This window comes from Rhamphochromis sp. 'chilingali' (assembly GCF_963969265.1).
Source record: "Rhamphochromis sp. 'chilingali' genome assembly, chromosome: 16".
Taxonomy (NCBI): Eukaryota; Metazoa; Chordata; class Actinopteri; order Cichliformes; family Cichlidae; genus Rhamphochromis; species Rhamphochromis sp. 'chilingali'.
In genome coordinates, this window is record NC_137943.1 from 36410097 (window position 1) to 36429411 (window position 19315).

The 19315-nt window shown below is 46.1% G+C and overlaps 3 protein-coding genes across 8 annotated transcripts; all 3 read left to right on the forward strand.

Annotated features, from left to right (window-relative positions):
• The first annotated feature begins 767 nt into the window (after positions 1-767).
• On the forward strand, positions 768-4817 carry LOC308412925 (uncharacterized protein). Of its 6 annotated transcripts, none has more exons than XM_080907626.1 (8): positions 768-917; positions 1319-1759; positions 1976-2519; positions 2589-2649; positions 3549-3692; positions 3766-3902; positions 4164-4287; positions 4560-4817. In XM_080907626.1, the coding sequence occupies exons 2-8, from the start codon at positions 1367-1369 to the stop codon at positions 4735-4737; spliced, it is 1581 nt and encodes a 526-aa protein (XP_080763752.1). In that variant the 5' UTR covers positions 768-917; positions 1319-1366; the 3' UTR covers positions 4738-4817. The 6 variants fall into 6 exon arrangements, with proteins under 6 accessions (XP_080763752.1, XP_080763751.1, XP_080763750.1 ...); XM_080907625.1 differs by having other exon boundaries at positions 779-917; positions 1316-1759; XM_080907624.1 differs by lacking the exon at positions 768-917 and having other exon boundaries at positions 924-1759.
• Positions 4818-8450: 3633 nt separating this feature from the next.
• On the forward strand, positions 8451-9854 carry opn4.1 (opsin 4.1; the record flags this gene model as incomplete). The annotated part of the gene is made up of 1 exon (XM_080862014.1): positions 8451-9854. One exon carries the CDS (start codon positions 8451-8453, stop codon positions 9852-9854), a length of 1404 nt encoding a protein of 467 aa, XP_080718140.1.
• Positions 9855-12044: 2190 nt separating this feature from the next.
• Positions 12045-18397, forward strand: LOC308383854 (protein disulfide-isomerase tmx3a-like; the record flags this gene model as incomplete). Its single annotated transcript, XM_080862015.1, has 16 exons — positions 12045-12078; positions 12615-12663; positions 12749-12791; positions 13491-13614; positions 13717-13762; positions 13970-14050; positions 14149-14248; positions 14346-14423; positions 15352-15418; positions 16670-16768; positions 17012-17069; positions 17436-17489; positions 17593-17649; positions 17722-17851; positions 17927-17995; positions 18083-18397. 16 exons carry the CDS (start codon positions 12045-12047, stop codon positions 18260-18262), a joined length of 1269 nt encoding a protein of 422 aa, XP_080718141.1. The 3' UTR covers positions 18263-18397.
• Between the last annotated feature and the right edge of the window lie 918 nt (positions 18398-19315).

Consider the following 19315-nt stretch of genomic DNA (forward strand, 5'->3'; position numbering starts at 1 on the left):
TTTGTTTAATATGTGTGTTGAAGGACATGTCCTGGTCCAAAATGACTCCAAGGTTCCTCACAGTGTTACTGGAGGCCAAGGTAATGCCATCCAGAGTAAGAATCTGCTTAGATACCATATTTCTAAGGTTTTCAGGGCCGAGTACAATAACCTCAGTTTGATCTGAATTAAGAAGCAGAAAGTTAGCAGCCATCCAGGTCTTTATGTCTTTAAGACATTCCTGCAGTTTATGGATAAACCTTCTTGATTATGTAACAGAGAGAAGCGCTCTGAGGACCACCAACGTGGGCAAACACGTGTGTATGTGTCTGTGAGTGTGCGGTCACAGCTTGTCATGCAACACTGCACAGTGTGAACTTGCTGTCACGCTATGCGGCTGATTCCTGTTTCACTGACGTCTGTCAAACACTTCCTGTTAGACAGGAAAAAACAGCCAGGTCACGTGACCTGATTTTCTCCTCATTTCTCTTCTGCTGTTAACGCATATGGTTACCATAGAGACATGTGACCCCCCCAGCATCATCTGACATAAAAACAAATAAATGTTATAAAGATAAGATAAGATAACCTTTATTAGTCCCACACGTGGGAAATTTGTTTTGTCACAGCAGGAGTGGACAGTGCAAAAGTTATGCTGGACTTAAAAGCCAGATTTAAACTAAAACAAACAAAACTTTTGGAGCTTTTATTGTGAAAGAGTGAACTGAAGTTAATCTCATGTAATCTGATAATCTGAACAGTGTGACGTCCGACAGATTTTGTGTAATCCTGAAAACAGGGAGCCGGTGTGGTTCGTGCTCTCGCCTGAGCTCTGTGCTGTCGGTTTTAAAGCCTCCTCTGGGGGCAGCAGAGCGGCCGGCGGGCTCCGAGGAGCCGTAGAAGAAGAAATAGGAGCGGATGTAAACAAAGAGGAGCAGGTGAGTTTTAGTGAGACGCTCCGCAGTCTCACCTGGGAGCTCATTTATTGATCTATTAGTGACGTATCGATTCGTTCCTGCTCTGAAACACCGTTAGCCTGCTAGCCTTCTCCGCGTCTTTGCATTTCCCGCGCGAGCCTAGCTAAAGCGGACGGCGAACGCGCTGCCCTAGATCAGCCAATCATTCCGCTTAACGTACGTTTCGTCATCAAGCAGAGGGGTTGGTACTCTAAGTACTCAGAGTAGTCAGAGTACTGGGACTGTGGAATAAAGTAGCATAACGAAGACTGCTGCTGATATCTGGACGGATGTTCGGTTCTGCTGCGCTCTGATTGGTCAGTGTTTGAATTCAGGCGGTTTTTTTTAGATAAATCCTATTTACACTGACTGTGTCCCAGCAGGGCCAAAGGACGGACCTCACACCGTGATGTCATGGTGATGTCATAGCGATGTCGTGGGTGAAGCAGCGGTACCGTGACATCAGCCCTGTGACCCTGCAGTTGGGGGGCGGAGCTGTGAGCTCCAGCCTGTACTGTGCTGAGGTGGAGGGCGTGGGGGCGGGGCTAGTGGAGTCCTTCCTGGTGGAGCTTTATCGCTGTAAGCTCTGTCAGTTCACCTGTGGCATCAAAGCCTCCATTAACAGCCACCTGCTGCTCACGCACCGCCCCAACGCCTATCTGGACGGGGCAGAGGCGGGGCTCCAGCAGGGAGCGTCACCCTATCAGCTAAAGGAGAGTGACGAAGATGAGGACTTCCTGCTCTACAACATGCTGGACAACCTGAGCCCGGCTACCTGTGACATCAGCAGTGAGGGCGGGCTGCAGGTGGCCCACACCTGTGAGGTGATAACCTCACACACACACACAGAGAACAGAATGATTTTGAGCTTTTATTTTAAAAGGTGAAACAATATGAAGTTCATAGTCAGACGGTTATTTATGATTTAGCTTTTCAAATTAAGTTGAAATGTATTTATTTTTTGATTTATTTATCTTATTTTATTCTGAAGGTGTCCTTACACCTGGTAGCCACACCTTAATCTTGTGGTTTGTATGCAGGTCACCACACTCTTTGAGGAAGAGGAAGAGGAGCAGGAGGAGGACTCCTCCATCTTCACTCTGAAGGGGAGCACTTTATCCTCTCTGGCCGACACCCCCGCCTCCCAGGAGGAGTTGGCGCAGTCCGCCCACCTGATGACCCTTGGGCTGTGTCGGATCTCTGCAGTCAGAGCTCCTCCTCTTCCTTCTTCCTCACCGTCCACACAGCTCACGCAACCACATGACAGCAGTGCCAACAACAAAGCGAAGGCTCCGCCCCCCAGCCTGCTGTGTCTGCTCTGCCCATTAAAACTGCCGTCGCGGCGGCTGCTTGATATCCATGTCAGGTCACACCGTGCCAGCGGCGGTTTCGGCTGCGTGCGCTGCAACTGGATGGCCGACAGTTGGGAGGAGGTGGAGCATCACTGGAGGAGCCGCTGTAGCCAGAGGAGGAAAAGGAGGAGGGAGCGGGAAGAGAAGAAGAAGAAAACCGCGGTGGCGGTCTGTCACAGGAAGTTCGAAAACAGCACGCTGAGAAGCGCTCCTGAAAAACCATGGAAACACAGTGAGTGCCCAGCTCTGTACCATCGATCAGTAATCAATAAGAACACTAACACTGATCAGTTTTCTGCAGATGGATGGAGGAGCCAGCTGATTGGACGTGCAAAGCGTAAGGAGGCGGAGCTTCTTGACAGGTAATAATAACAATAGTAATAATAATAATAATAATAATAATAATACATTTTATTTAAAAGGGACACTGTACAGCAAATAAAAGAGGCATAAAACCAGGAAATAAACGTGATAATAAAAGAAAGTTTAAGAGCATGGAGAGGTTCTCTACAGTAGGCTGTCTTGAACAGGTGGGTTTAGAAGGTGGACTTTAAAAAAAGGGAATGAGGTGATGTTTCTGAGGTCGGGGGGGGATTCCAAAGTGGAGGGGCAGAGCGACTAAAAGTCCCCCATAGAAACAAGACGAGAGGAAGGAACAGGAAGAGGAGGATCTGAGGCACCAGGATGGGATGGAGATCTGTACCGAACCAGAGAGGTATGGTGGGTGGAGAGAATGAATTGCCTTAAATGTACAGAGGAGTATTTTAAAATTAATGCGAAGTTTAACCGCCGGCCAGTGAAGCTGCTTCAGAATAGTGGTGAGTCCTAGTAATAATGCGGGCAGCAGCGTTCTGGACACGCTGAAGCTTGTTGATGGATTTTTGTGTAAGAGCGAGTTACAGTAGTCGATCCGACAGGTAACTGTGGACGAGGGTAGCAGGCGCATGTGGAGTGAAGAAGGGGCGGAGTTGGAAATATGCTGAGCGAGTGAGAGTTAAAGGATAGTGCACTGTCAAGAATGACAGCCAAACTTTTCACAGAGGGAGAGGTAGAAACTGATGAGTTCTTGATAGTAACAGAAAAACAGTTAGCTCTGGATAGCCATCATCTGGAGCCGACCGGGAGAAGCTCCGAGTTGTTGCTGTTGACTTTAAGAAAGTGGGAGGAAAACCATGAACTAAGAGAATCTGAAATGATTAAAAACCAGTTTGAATGTCTGTCAGCCAATCGGAACACAGCCTGTGTGCGTGTTTGTTTTCAGGCAGGCCAGCAGAGCTCGGGCCGCATCACGGCCGGTCACCATGGAGACCACGAGGAAAACCACAAGGAGGACGAACGGAGACGGCGAGCAGCTGACAGCAGAGAGCGGGAAGCAGACGGGCTTCAGCTGCTCACTGTGCCACAGGTAACCACGTTACCCATAATCCCTCACTGCACAGAGTCACGTGACCTGGTGATGTCATGGCATTTCTTCTCAGCAGGAAGTTCTCCTCTAAACTGACTCTGAGGCGTCACCTGGGCGTTCATGGGGGAGAGAAACCGTTCACCTGTCCTCACTGCTCCTACAGCAGCCGGCTGAAGGCCTCACTGCTGCAACACCTGAGGACTCACACAGGTAACACACACACACACACACACACCTGAAGACTCACACGGGTAACACACACACACACACACCTGAGGACTCACACGGGTAACACACACACACACACACCTGAAGACTCACACGGGTAACACACACACACACACACCTGAGGACTCACACAGGTAACACACACACACACACCTGAGGACTCACACAGGTAACACACAGAAAGCTGAGAGCCCTTGTCATGTGACTGTCAGGTGACGTTGTGCGTCCCGTGTGTGATCTCAGGTGAGAAGCCGTACAGGTGTGCAGAGTGTCCGTATGCGTCCATCGATCGCAGCTCTCTGCTCCGACACTACAGGACTCACAGCCAGGAGAAACCGTACAGGTGTCAGCACTGTGACTACAGCAGGTAACACACCTGACACGCACCTGACACACACCTGGTGCACACCTGTGCTCCCACAAACTGCTGCTCGAGTATTTCGAATAATAGAAAATTAAATTGAATGTGACTCATAAATCGAAGGGTTTATCTGTGTTTTCACGGATGTTGTTTGCAGTTTGGAAACCAATGAGCAGTTCGTCCTGAAACACCTGTGTCAGGATTCATTATTGATCAGTATTGATGTGTGATCTGATTAATCTGTGGAAAAACTGATAGATTACTAAAGCAATCGGTAGCCCTGTTTTTGTTTTTCTCAACAGCATCCAGAAGAAGAGTTTGGATCTCCATGCTCGCCGCCATCACACTGGTGAGGCGTTCCCATGTCAACAGTGCGACTACTCGAGCCCGGACCGCCAGCTGCTGCTGAGACATGTCCGCAGACACCACGCCCCCTCCCAGCAAGCTGCGTTCTGAACATGCGCTGGTGTGACGGGGCTCGGCACAAAGTTTTATTTGTGGACTTTTTTAATGAAAATAAAAGCTTAGAAAAAATAGTTTCTGTTCTTATTTATTCACTCTCAGACCTTTACTTTGAAAATATGAAGGCCTTAAACACTTTTTAACTTTGAAAAGGCCTCAATGAGCACATAAGGCTGTGACAGTCAGCTGATTATTAATCAGTGAATACTAGAATACTATTTTCATTGGAAATAACTGACCAACGTGAGTGAAGCAGCTGACATCTCACCTGCTGCTCACCTGGACTCAGTGCTCAAAATTAGCCAGAACTGAACAGGTTCTGATTAATCAGGAACCAAAAACGTAACTCTGAGCACACGTCAGGGGGACGGACAACGAGCATCAGACTTTGTGCTTCAGTAATGTGTGCAATAAAACATGTTTTAGCAAAATCTTTTTTCAAATACAATTTAAAAACAGATTCCTCTCCTCATCTGCATTTCCTGTTAGCTCACACATTAGCTTTGTTTCAAGTTTCACTTCCAGCAGCGACATTCTGCAGGTCAAAACTGCACATAAGATAAACGAAATCAATTCAATTCAGTTTTATTTATACAGCACCAAATCACAACAACAGTCGCCTCAAGGCGCTTTATATCGTAAGGTAGACCCTACAATAATACATAGAGAGAAAAACCTAACAATCATATGACCCCCATGAGCACTATGAGCAACAGTGGGAAGGAAAAACTCCCTTTTAACAGGAAGAAACCTCCAGCAGAACCAGGCTCAGGGAGGGGCGGGGCCATCTGCTGTGATTGGTTGGGGAGGGGGAAGGAAGACAGAGATTGAATAAAGAAAATATATTTTTATTAAAAAAGTAGAGTAAATAAATACAGATTACTGAAAATGCTGTGTGGCAGAGGTAATGGTATATACATGTACAGTAACTGTAAATGAACAGTCCCATATTTCAGCAGCTTGTAGCTAACTCTCGGATTAGCTAACACATATAGCATTTCTGTGAGTCTTCTGGTCCTTAAAAAAACTGCGAAGTATCCAGGTGGTCAGATGTAAGGGGCTCTGTGATTGGTTACAGAGAATTTGCACTGTCGTTTTTTTTCACCCGGGTTATATTTATTTATTCATTTATTTATTTTGTCAGGAAAAAAGAGAAGCTTTCTAAACATCCGGCTTTAAGTCTACATTTTAGAGACATAAATGAGGAGCTTTTCACAAATGTGTTTCTATCTATGGTGTCTTCTTGTTTTTCATTCAAACTGTTTCACTGACTTCTCTTATTAAAAAATGTTTTTAAAAAAATTTGTAATCATTTTTTTTATTTTTTTTGTATTATTTTTGGTCCCACGGTAATAGATGTTCCAGCCATGTATTCCAGCCTTAAACCTAACCTTATCCATAACCCTAACCAGCAGTTAAATGGCGTAAAATAATGTTTTCCAAAGCGATTTTAGGATAATGAACGAACATGTGTAGATTGAGTCCAGAGGGTTCTCATGTGTTCTCCTTTTTCCGATGTTGTCATTTAGGAACGTGTTGGGTAACTGAGAGCGTAAAATGTTGACGATTTGTCACCGAGTGTAAAATATTACGCTTAGGGAGTGAGAACGTGTTGGGTTTCTCAAATCTAAGGGGCGCCAACCAAAATTCCTCTTTAAGAAAGAAATGTTTAATAATCACATTCTGTTTCATAAGAACTGTGCTGCCTCGGCCAAATCTAAATACTATTGTGGTTTATTCTATTCTCGTGCATGTAACCCAAAGTTCCTTTGTTTAACAATATTCCTGCATCTCCACAATTTTTTCCTTCTCTAACCTAACCCTCTCTTGTATCCTTTGCAGCTCTGTATCCACCTGCAGCTTGAGATCTGTAGTCTTTGTTTACCATTTACTAATGTTCACGTTTCACTCTCCCCTCAGTATCAGATGTATCAGTAATGATTCAAGAGTCTAAATCATCTCCCCAGGGACCCTCTTCCCACTGTCCTAGTCTAAGCTTTTCTTGGTGGTGGACTTCCAGAGACGCAGACCCACCACACTGACACCGGTGAACATCCAGGGAGTGGACATTGAGATAGTGGACTCCTATAGGTACCTGGGTGTTCACCTGAATAATAAACTGGACTGGAGCCACAACACTGATGCTCTTTACAGGAAGGGTCAGAGCAGACTCTACCTGCTGAGGCGGCTGAGGTCATTTGGAGTCCAGGGAGCGCTTTTAAAGACCTTCTATGACTCTGTGGTGGCATCTGTCATTTTTTACAGTGTGGTGTGTTGGAGCAGCAGTTTATCAGCAGCTGAGAGGAAGAGGCTGGATAAACTCATCAGGAAGGCCAGCTCTGTTCTGGGATGCACCCTGGACCCAGTGCGGGTGGTGGGAGACAGAAGGACTGTGGCCAAAATAACATCTCTGATGGACAGAGTCTCCCAGTCCATGCATGTAGATGTTGCTGCAGAGCTGCTTCAGTGACAGACTGCTGCATCCTCGATGCATGAAGGAGCGTTTCCGCTTGTGTGAAATTAAAGGATTTTTCTATTCTTACCTCACTGGTCCCTCTTATTACCACCATTATTGACTCTTTTCTCGGTACTGGGACTGCTCCTCCATTATTGAAAGTTCACTTCCTGTGTCTGCCGGTTTTCCTCAGATGACACTCAGCTGTATATTTCCTCCAAACCCAGTTTCAGCCTTCCACCCATCCCCCTCTGTGACTGCCTCATGGAGGTTAAATCATGGCTCTCCTCCTATTTTCTCAAACTCTGTAGTAATAAAACTAAAGTTTGTCAGCACAGCTTCCACTCTAACCATATCCCACAGGTTTTCCATTGATAGTGGCAGCTCCTCCAACCTGCCCTCTCCTCAGGTGTCGTTCCACTTTCTGCTTCAGAATAATGCTGTCATACGTATCCCTAACCTGGGCAATCCCTGCTTGTGTGAGTCACTCCACGTTGCCGTTCCCTCTCATTCTCGTGGGTCTTCATCTGCCGTTCACCCGATTGTTCCCTCTGCCCGTCTCACCACTATGGGGAAGAGTCCCATCTGTTTAAACTGGCTCACCCTCTCTGACATTGACTCCAGTATTGTTGTCCAATGCTGGTTTTTACTACTTGTCTTTTATGCTTGGTATGGTTGGGTTTAGTAGGGCGCCAACAAATAAAATGTATTGAGATACTGAGATTATGACGTCTCGCTGTGACACTGCACAGATCTCTCCTCTTCATGGTTGTGTCTTTGAGCCATTTCAGTGGAAGAACAAACTGACCTCTGAGCTCTGAACGCTGAAAAACAAAACCATCCGTTTTCCCCTCTGTCCTTGACTAATGGCATGACTTAATGATTTAGCTCATTTCTAGGACTTGGACAGGAAACACTGTGACCTATAAACGAACATCTGACTGTGTTTTCACTAAAAGCTCATTAACCTCAGAAACGGCCCACATTAACCTGCAGCAATCAGGTCATATCTGATCCAGATGTTTACTTCTTCTCCGAGTGCAGAGAGTTAATGGATCGGTCAACTCGATAATGCGCCGCCATCCATCGATCAGGCCAACATAAAGAGCCGCAGCCTGACCGAGCCGGCACGCAGAGCCAACTAAGAGAGCTCGAGCCCACATCCAACCGATCCGGTTAGCGTTCAGCATCATCCGACGGAAATCCTGTTAACGCCACACGGACGTCCTGCCGGCATCCGGCTGCCATCGCAATGAGTCACATCCACTCGAGCAGGAAGTCAGCTCTGTGCCCTCTGGGTGGAAACTGCACTGAGCACCATCACCAGGTTAGGATGTCTAAACTGCTCCACCTGCCTGACCACGCCCCTACACAGAGTGCTCACGCCCAGTCTCACCTGTTTCCTACCGTGGATGTCCCGGACCACGCCCACTACATCATTGGCTCAGTCATCCTGTTGGTAGGGGTAACAGGCATGCTGGGAAACGCTCTGGTCATCTACGTGTTCTGTCGCAGTCGGACGCTGAGGTCGCCCAGCAACCTGCTAGTGGTTAACTTGGCGGCCGCCGACTTCCTGATGTCCTTGACACAGTCTCCAGTCTTCTTTGTGGCCAGCCTGCATCGCTGCTGGGTGTTTGGGGAGCTGGCCTGCGAGCTGTACGCCTTCTGCGGTGCTCTCTTTGGCATCACCTCCATGATAACGCTGACGGCAATTGCGGTGGACCGTTGCCTGGCTATCACGCGTCCTCTGGCGATGCTGGGTGGGGTGAGTCATCAGAGAGTGTTGGTGGTGGTGGCAGTTGTGTGGCTGTACTCTCTGGGCTGGAGTCTGCCGCCGTTCTTCGGGTGGAGCGCCTACGTCCCTGAAGGCCTGCAGACATCCTGCAGCTGGGACTACATGAGCTTTACAGCTGCTGTACGCACTTACACCCTCCTGCTGTTCTCCTTCGTCTTCTTCATCCCGCTCGCTGTCATTGCTGCGTGCTACTTTGCCATTTTCCGGGCAGTGCAGCAGGCGGGGCGGGAAATAGAGCAGCTGAACTGTGGCGAGGTCAACAAGGCATATGAGCGTCTGCGCAGCGAGTGGCGAATGGCTAAGGTGGCTCTGGGAGTAATCCTGCTCTTCATCGTTTCCTGGTCGCCATACTCTGTGGTTGCTCTCACCGCCACCGCTGGCTACGCACACCTGCTGACTCCATACATGAACTCGGTGCCAGCTGTCATCGCCAAGGCCTCTGCCATCCACAACCCCATTATCTATGCCATCACACACCCAAAGTACCGCGCTGCCATTGGTCACTATGTCCCTTTTCTTCGCAGCGTGCTACGGCTGCAGGAGAAGGACCTGCGCTCCTCTTTCAGCTCAAGCGCCACTTCGTCTCGCTGTACCACTTTTACCAGCTCGCCAAAAGGTCGACTTAATGCCGGCGTCAGGACCAATGGCCACCAGGCTCAGAACCGCCTATCCTCAGTGTCTGACAGCAAGTCGTGCTGGATGGAGAGCGATGCTGACGGCTCGAGCAGAAGATCAGAGAGGCAGGCGTTCTCAGAGGTCACCGCTAACCCCTTGGACTCCGTCACACCGAGGCAGCACGTGGGCCACACCGACGCCAGTTCATGTGACGGTGCCGTGCTCGAGGCCAAACTTCCTCTGTGATGCTGCTCTCGTGGTTCTGCTCTTACTGGTCAAAGGTTTTGATCAGATGGAGAGACGAAATGAGATCAGGGAGTGATGCAGGCCTTTGATGGTGATGACATCACTGTGTTACTCACGGTTACGCAGCTGATTGGAAACTTGAGCTTCATGTGAATATTGATTGATTTTCCTGTGATCGATTCGGTTTTCTGATTAATTTGTCAGTAAAGTTCAGTTCAAGCTAAATTTCTTCAGGTTTTTTTTTTTACCACAGAAACATGATGATGTGTGAGGCGTGATTGAAATTTGAAATCTGCAGCAGTGTTTGAGCATCAACATCTCCGAAACTTCTAAAGATCAAACCCTGAAATGTTAAAAAAGCCGGATTGTTGTTTTTTACCTTCAAATGAACCAGGATGTGTAATGCTCCAAATTATATGCAAAAATAAAAAATGAAAGCCGCCCTGTAAAGTCTCATTATTAAGCACACACTGGTAAAGAATCAACTAGTGACAATTTGTGGATGCTATATAAATTAATTTCACAGTACTGTAAAGCATGTAGAAACTCTTTAACATGGGATCTTGAGTCAGGACATTAAGAACATGCACCACTGGGTGCGATCTTTCGTAAACATAAAGTTTCATTTCATCTATATGCTGATGATTGCCAGCTTTATTTTCCTTTCAGTCGTTCTGATAGCTCCCAAATTAGACTCCTGCTTGATTGCCTTAGTGATGTTAAGTCATGGATGGCTCAAAGCTTTTTAAATTTTAATGAACGTAAAATGGAAGTAATTCTGTTCGGCCCGAATCGTTCCTCTGATATCCCTGATGTTGACCTTGCTGCTCTGACCCCTCACCTGAAGAGCTCGATTACCAATCTTGGGTTAAAAATCGACTCTGCACTTACTCTTGATGGCCACGTGAATGCGGTGGTGAAATCATCATTCTATCATCTCAGGCGTCTGTCGAAGGTTAAACCTTTTCTTTCAAGGCGTGACTTGGAGACTGGTATCCACGCTTTTATCACCTCACGCTTGGATTATTGCAACTCCCTTTTAATAGGGGTTGGACTGGGCACTCTGACACGCCTGCAACTAGTCCAGAATGCTGCGGCACGGTTTTTATCTGGTAGAAGGACATTTGAGCACATTACTCTGGTTCTGGCCTCCCTGCACTGGCTTCCAATTGAATTTAGGATTCATTTTAAAGTTCTTTTATTGGTTTTTAAATCTTTAAATGGTCTGGCACCTGCGTATCTGTCTGATTTGCTGAAGCCCTATGTCCCCACTCGTTCGCTCCGGTCAGCTGAGCAGCTGTTGCTCTCAGTCCCCAAATCAGAGTTGAAACTGAGAGGAGACCGAGCGTTCTCTATCATGGGTCCTGAGCTAATCTTCCTCTTCACATTAGGCGATCGACATCAGTGATGGTGTTTAAATCCAGATTGAAAACGCATTTTTATTCACTGGCTTTTGATTCAGTGGTTGACTGACTTGTATTTTATTGTTTTCACTATGTTTATTATTTTATCGTATTTATTATTCTTATGGTATCTATTATGTTTCTGTTGTTCAGCACTTTGGTCGGCCTTGTGTATTTTTAAAGTGCTATATAAATAAACGATGATGGTGATGATGTTATTTTCATTTGACGTTCATGCTGCACCACAAAAACAAAAATATCAGCAGATGGTTGCATTCAAATCACTGTAGTCCAATCATCTTCTTGCCCACCTTCTTTGAGCCAATTAGCCTCCACTCTGTGTGGTTTAAATCTGTGTGACTGTCATTAGTGCAGCCCACCTGCTCCCCACCTCACAGACGCCTCAGAGCTCTGTTTGAGCCTCGATCGATCGATCGATCTATCTATCTATCTATCTATCTATCTATCTATCTATCTATCTATCTATCTAGATCGATAGATAGATCGATAGATAGATAGATAGATAGATTCTTCTTCATCACTTCCTTTTCTCCAAATCTCTTTCCTCTTCTGTCCTTCTTTCCTGTCTCCCTCTGGTGCAGTGGTGCCCCCTGCTGGTCTCCCCTGGCCTCCTGCAGCTTTAATGTCAGCTGTGCATTTGTTGTTGATGTGAAGCAGCTGTGAATAAAGTTTGAGTGGATTGAATGCAGCCTGCTAATCTGTAAGATTAGCAGTGTGTTCTGTGTTAGCAGATTAGTTCTGTGCTGTTAATCCAGTTTCAGCCATTATGGCGGACAGGAGGACCACAGTCCTGCTCTCAGGTACGTCCAAACTTTCTTCCTCTTTATCGTAGCTTCAGAGTGTGAGGAAAGGGCAGCTCGAGACTCGAGAACCTACAGATGGATTACAGTCAGATTACTGAGCTGTTAATCTGAAAACAGTCTGAATCTGTTTCTGGTTTCAGCTGAAATCAATTCAATTTTATTGATCTATATAGCTCCAAATCATAACAGCAGTCGCCTCAAGGTGCTTTATATTGTAAGGTAGACCCTACAATAACACATACAGTCCATTTTTAAGAATCAGCTTCCCCCTGAGCCGGCCCCAAATCATCTGATCACAGATTGATGTTTGTGAGATTAAACTTTAATCTGAAAGTTTTAATTGGAGGTATTGATACTCCACGTCTGATGGAGTCATGTGACTCAATGTATCAGGTGAACGAAGGCCTGAAGTATCAGAGCATGATCAGTGGGATCGGGGTCAAATGGCCTGGAGACTAAGTTAATGGACCTTTGTGTGTGTGTGTGTGTGTGTGTGTGTGTGTGTGTGTGTGTGTGTGTGTGTGTGTGGTCAGTGCTGCTGTTTGCGTCTGCGGCGGCGTTCGTGGAGGAGCTCGATGATTCGTGAGTTCAAACTGAATGTTGAATTTAACTGACTTTAGGTTGATGATCAGTAATCACTAATCAGGCTGATTGATCGTCTTTTCAGCTTCATGGAGACAAAAGGAGACGATGAAATCTGGCTCATCAAGGTACAGATGAGTTTACTCTGTGTAATGTGTGTACTTATTTTTATTTGTACTTATTAATAATAATACTAAACACTACGTGTCTGCAGCAGCAACACAGAATGCAGCAGCGTTAAAACACAACCGAACAAGAAGAACCAAGAACACGAAAAGCACTGCATGGTCTCGGCGGGGTGGGGGGTGATCAATGATCACTGATTAAGAGGTTGTACAGATTGGTAATTGTTTGCCCAGGGTAAAAAAAAATATGATTAGGATCAAGAACAAAGACTTAATCCAAGTTCAGTTCAAAGACAGTAGAAATCTGAGGCCACCTGAGCATACCTGCAGATTAAGTAACTGAGGGGAAACAGATGCAAGCTGAACAAGTCTGAGGATGGAGCCGAGCGGTACTCCACGTGATAAAGAACACGTCCGCACTGACTCTGTTTGATAAAAGCACAAAAAACACAGGTGACGTTCCACCTGCATCACAGTCGGGTCCAATCAGAGCAGAGCGATTACCTGATCCTACAGTCGGGTCCAATCAGAGCAGAGCGATTTTGCTTTGAAAGCAGAGAGAAATCTGATATTGGACGTTAGTAACATCCTCTGAGACTGTATTGCGGTTCATTTCAGAGTACTTGTCATGCAATTGTGTATCTTCTGAGTACTTCTTGAGTGTTTCTGAGTGTCGTCTGCCCCTGTCGTGTCTCGCTGCAGTTTTACACCCCCTGGTGTACGTTCTGTAAACAACTGGATCCGGTTTGGCATCAGATTGGATCAGAATATAGGAGTCTCGGCTCTCCGGTCCACGTCGGCAAATCAGATGCAACTGCCAACACCGGTCAGTCACTGTAAAAATTAAAGCACTGATTTACCAGCAAATTGTTGTCTGTGACTGTCAAAATAAAAGCCCAGAGGTCAGATGTGTTCTCTCTGTCTGAAGGTTTGGCCAAAGAGTTTCGCGTCAGAACGTATCCAGCCATCCTTATGTAAGTCCTCACTGTGACGTCACACACACATCAGATCCACTGACTGAAACCGCAGCTCCAAACACCACAAGGTGTTTCATTTTACACCATCAGATGCACCTCAGTCAGGTGGTATAACAGGCAGAGATACACCATGGTCAGGTGTGACAGGTGTGACAGTGATGCAGGCATGCTGCAGATCTTTAACCAGCTGTTTCCTGTTTCCAGGTTAAAGAAGAATATAAAATATAATTATTCAGGCGTGAGAACCAAAGATGGAATAATGGACTTTGCTAATCGGATTGCTGGGTGAGTTTAGACAGCCGACACAAAATAAGGGAAAATGATGTTTAACATGACGGTGATGTCACAATGATATCACATTGGGAATCTGTCTTATTGCTCAGGCCGCTGGTTCGATCACTTAGTAGTGTGCAGCTCTTCCAGCACGCCATGAGCCGCCATGATGTCATGTTTGTTTATGTAGGAGCCACGTCACCGCTAAAGGTACACACACACACACACACACACACACACACACACACACACACACACACACACACACACACACACACACACACAACTGACCTGTGGTGTGTTTCAGGGAAACTACACGTCAGTCGCTGAGCAGCTGATTGTCCACACTTACTTCTTCTCAACCAGCAGAGACGTCCTACCGAAGGTCAGAAAACTCTTTCGTCTGTTGGTCAAACGTGTCCATCACCTGATCGAGCTGACCTTATCCACATGCTGAGACAAAACTTTTTAAAACACTTTAAAAATCCCCCCTATGTCCACAAGGTTTCAAAATGTGGTGGACATCCAGCAGCAGGTGTAATATTTTCCTGGAACGTCAGTGTGTTCCTTTAAAAAGACACGTTTATACTCATCATTCCCACCCTGGAGGAACATGTCTGCGTCCAAGTCTGTAGATAATCTGAGTCTGTAGATAATACGGAGCCCCGCAAGGGACATGGGAGAAAAAAAATTACAATGAACTTTTGCGAGAGCTCTCAAAACTAACTCTAATAATCTGAGTCCGTAGATAATCTGTGTCCGTAGATAATCTGTGTCCGTAGATAATCTGTGTCCGTAGATAATCTGTGTCTGTAGATAATCTGTGGATAATCTGCGTCTGTAGATAATCTGTGTCTGTAGATAATCTGTGTCTGTAGATAATCTGCGTCTGTAGATAATCTGTGTCTGTAGATAATACGGAGCCCCGCAAGGGACATGGGAGAAAAAAAAATTACAATGAACTTTTGCGAGAGCTCTCAAAACTAACTCTAATAATCTGAGTCCGTAGATAATCTGTGTCCGTAGATAATCTGTGTCCGTAGATAATCTGTGTCCGTAGATAATCTGCGTCTGTAGATAATCTGTGTCTGTAGATAATCTGCGTCTTTAGATAATCTGCGTCCGTAGATAATCTGTGTCTGTAGATAATCTGCGTCTGTAGATAATCTGCGTCCGTAGATAATCTGCGTCCGTAGATAATCTGTGTCCGTAGATAATCTGTGTCCGTAGATAATCTGTGTCTGTAGATAATCTGTGTCTTTATCTGTAGATAATCTGCGTCCGAGTCTGTAGATAATCTGTCTTTATTTCAGGCGGTGTCTCTGTCCACTCTGCCTGCTGTGGTGGTATTTAAAGATGGGACTTACTTCACCTACAGCGGTGAGTTAATTTTGATGAACGGGCCAACAGAACTCTTTCTCGTGGAATATTAAATAACAGCAAAAAAGCTACAGCTCTGCACAAATGTCTTCAGCCACCAAAACTTGTTTTTACAAAAAAAATTGAAAATCGTGTTGTACAGCTACAACACAGTAACTTCACACAATAAAGTCAAAGGAGCTTGCAAAGAAAAGCGTCTGGACTTCTTTAAGTTGCTTGAAGACGTTTCACCTCTCATCCGAGAAGCTTCTTCAGTTCTAAGGTCAAATGGTGGAGAGTCCCAGATTTAAACCCAGTGGGAGTTTCCCCCCAAAGAGGGACAAAAGGACCCCCTGATGATCCTCTACCTGATCACATGAGCCGGGGTGTGGGTCACAATCAGCCAGGGTGAGAGGTGAAACGTCTTCAAGCAACTCAAAGAAGTCCAGACGCTTTTCTTTCCAAGCTCCTTAGACTACGATGACCTGGATGACTGAGAACCTTCACAGACATACTTCACACATTAAAACATACATGGTCCTGCACACACTTTAGCTCTGAACTGTAAATATTAACTATAAAAACAATGCAATTTTAAAATGAAGACAGCAAAGGGAAACAAGAATTGTTTAGTCAGTCCTGCCTGCTGAGTTCTGGACCAGATAGATAAAATAACACCAATATTTAATATTGTTGATGAGGGAACCGATATAACCTCCTCAGAGAAGCTATCAGGACCACAAACAAGAAGCTCAGTTTACCAGGACTGAGAACGAAGAAGTCTGAAGATCCATTAAAGTGTTCACTCAGGTTTAACAGAAATACAGCTGAGCATCACCAGCGTAGCAGAGCTGTGTCAGTGCTGAATCTCACTGTGCACCCAGCTGAAGGACACTGACTGATAGTAGGGAGAATCTGTAGGAGGAGTAATGTCAGCAGGAAGAAGTGCAGGTGTGTGACAATGAGATCCATCATGGAAGTCAGGTTAAACTAGGCTAAAAGGATCCAGGCTTGAACTTTGAACTGATCACAGTCATTGGAAGTTGTGGCAGTAAAAGCAGACTGAGGAATCCTTTGAAATAAGATGTCTCACATCTTGTGTGGTTGATGTGGTTAGTAACTCCGTCATGTGCACATGGAGCTTTGTGGTTTGTATCTGCTGTCAGCTCTTCTGAGAAAACGCTTCTGTTACAAATCAGACTGACATGGGGAATTCATGCATTTGCTGTGTGCATTTCACCTGACTTAAACAAGCTGCTTACTGTCTTTCAGAGGAACGTGACGGGGACCTGAAGTTGTGGATTAACAGAGAACGATTCCCAAACTTCTCCCAGATCGACAGCTACACTCTGTATGCCATGGGAGAGACAGGTACCACAGAACACCTGAGTGCACTGTGATGTCATCAGGTACCTTTAGCCAAAGCACTGAACAACTTTGACTTTGGAAACAGACCCATCTGTTCATGGAGTTTCCTGTCAGGGAGACGTTCACCTGAACAATAATGAAACTGGAAGCAGGCGGGTCTGTTTGGGACAAAGCACTGAAATGCCTGGATTTCACTCACTGGTTGCTGATTGGCTCAGGTGCAGTGACTCCGCCTCTGTCCTGCAGGTAAGCTGGTGCTGTTGGCGTTGGTGGAGGAGAAGCACCTGTGTGAAGAAAGTCACAGGTAACCCCATCTGCTCTCTCTCTGTTCCCTCTGTGCAATATTCTGGTGGTTGTGCAGTTACTGTCCCATCCTTAGTGACCATAGCCCCTCCACCCTTATTTATTTATGATTTTATATTATTGTCCTTGTACACACCCCCTCAATGTTTCTGTAACTCATATACCATGAATATAGTGTACTTATATTACTTATATTGTTTTTTTCCTTTGTATGTTGTTTTCTTTACTTTTGCATCTTTGTGGTCTTGCATTCGAATTGTGCTGTGCAAGCAACTGCACAATGATAATAAAAAGTATCTAAGTACTCATCTTCAGGGTAAAATTTACCTGCAACTGTGCTCTGAAGCACTTCCTGTCACCTGTTCAGGTATAAGAGTCTGTTGGAAAGTGTGGCTGCAGAGCACAGAGAGATCTACAGCAGGTCAGACTTTTATTCTGAAAAGTACAGGAAACAGGGCGCGAACTCCGATCTCATTCCCTCTCTACCTTTCTCCGCCCACTCTTGTCTGACCCCGCCCCTTCAGGGAGATGTACTTCGGCTTCATGGCCGGCTCTGATTACATCAGCGGCCTGGTGATGGGGTGAGTTTTCACCTCTGACATCAGCTTCACTCCTCTGATTGGACGCCTCTGACTTGTCATTGTTTTCAACAGTGAGATCATTGTGCCCACATTCATCGTGGTGAATCTGTCCAATGATGGCTACTTCCTGCCCCCTGGCACTGTGCAAACGGAGCAGAACCTGCTGGACTTCCTGGACGGCGTGCTGAACGGCAGCATGCAGGTGAGTCAGGTGAGGCTCACCTCCAGACAGGAAGCAGCTGCTGGATTCTGAACATCTGTCTGCTCTTTGCCTTAGGGTCACGGAGGAAACGGCGCCCTTCAACGAGTCCGACGCCTCGTTTATGATACCAGAGTCACGCTGGCAGTAAGTCACATCATCATCATCATCATCATCATCATCATCATCCTGCTTCCTGTTTAATCAGTCTGACTGTATGTTTCTCGTACACAGCCCGTCTTCAGCCACGCGCCGCTGCTCGGCTGCTTTCTGGTCGCCTTTCCACTTACCATCGGCGCCTGCTTCTGCTACCTGTGCTTTAAGGCCCGCCCCACTGTGGTCGATGAAGATGGCACGCCACTGTTAGCGCCTCCGCTGGGAGGCCACAAAAAAAGCAAGAAGAAGTCAGACTGATGGCAAGGACTACCGAGAGGACCTGAGACCAATCCAGAATCACGGCCTAGCCGAGGACGTTTTCCTCTGATCTGTGACAACTCGGCCTGAATCCCACAGTCATCGATGGAAAAAGTTCTGTTAGAACAGCTGCAATAAAACAAAAGCAAAGAAAATGTGTTCTATGAAACTTTGTTTCATTCAGAGTGCAAACACAAACCAGCCTGTGTCCCGCTACAACACAGGTACGCACAGGAAGTACTCGGTGTTACAGGTTGGCGGTAAGATGGTGGGCACGTGTGTGTTTGTCGCCTCACCTTTACTCGCCCCGAATGTTGTTTTCTTTTGTTGAACACATCCCCAGAACCAGAAGTCTGACATGCCGACCGAGAAAAGAAGACAAACCTGGTATAGCCTCTTCCACATGTGAACACGACTACACGGAGGTTGCAGGCAGCAGTAGCATCCAGTCCACAGCTCCTGCCTTGAAGCTTAAGAACCATGACAAAGATCCGACTCTGCTCTTGTTGAGGCTATACAAAAGTTAACTACTAAGGTAGACCGTTTTGATGAACAGCTGAGAGGAACTCAGTTATCGCTAAGCTTTTTGAAATGAATGCTGCCGCAAAAGTAAAATTCAAGCACAGGAGAAAGAAGTATCCGGACTTATCAAGTAAAATGATTTGATGCTGAGGTCGGTTTTATCAGACTGCAGAACTCGAGAACACCAAACTGAGGTTTGTAGCATAAACCTATTCGCTGGAATGTTCAAGACTATTCAACTACACAGCAAAAAGCATTGAACACCGAGCAGGCGAAGTTTCGAGTTTCTCGTGCACGGGAGAGAACCGGACAAACGCCGTTCCTTCGCTTGACCCCAGTCGCTCTCGTCCGCTCCCTCGTAACACTGCTCTTTATTGAGGTCACATGAATATGCATAGGTTCATTAACATATGACGTCTACACACACACACAGAGTACCGTGTGTGTGTGTGTGTGTGTGTGTGTGTGTGTGTGTGTGTGACCCCATAAAGACTTCCCTAAACCTGCTGCTCATCTAAACAAAGGCACTTA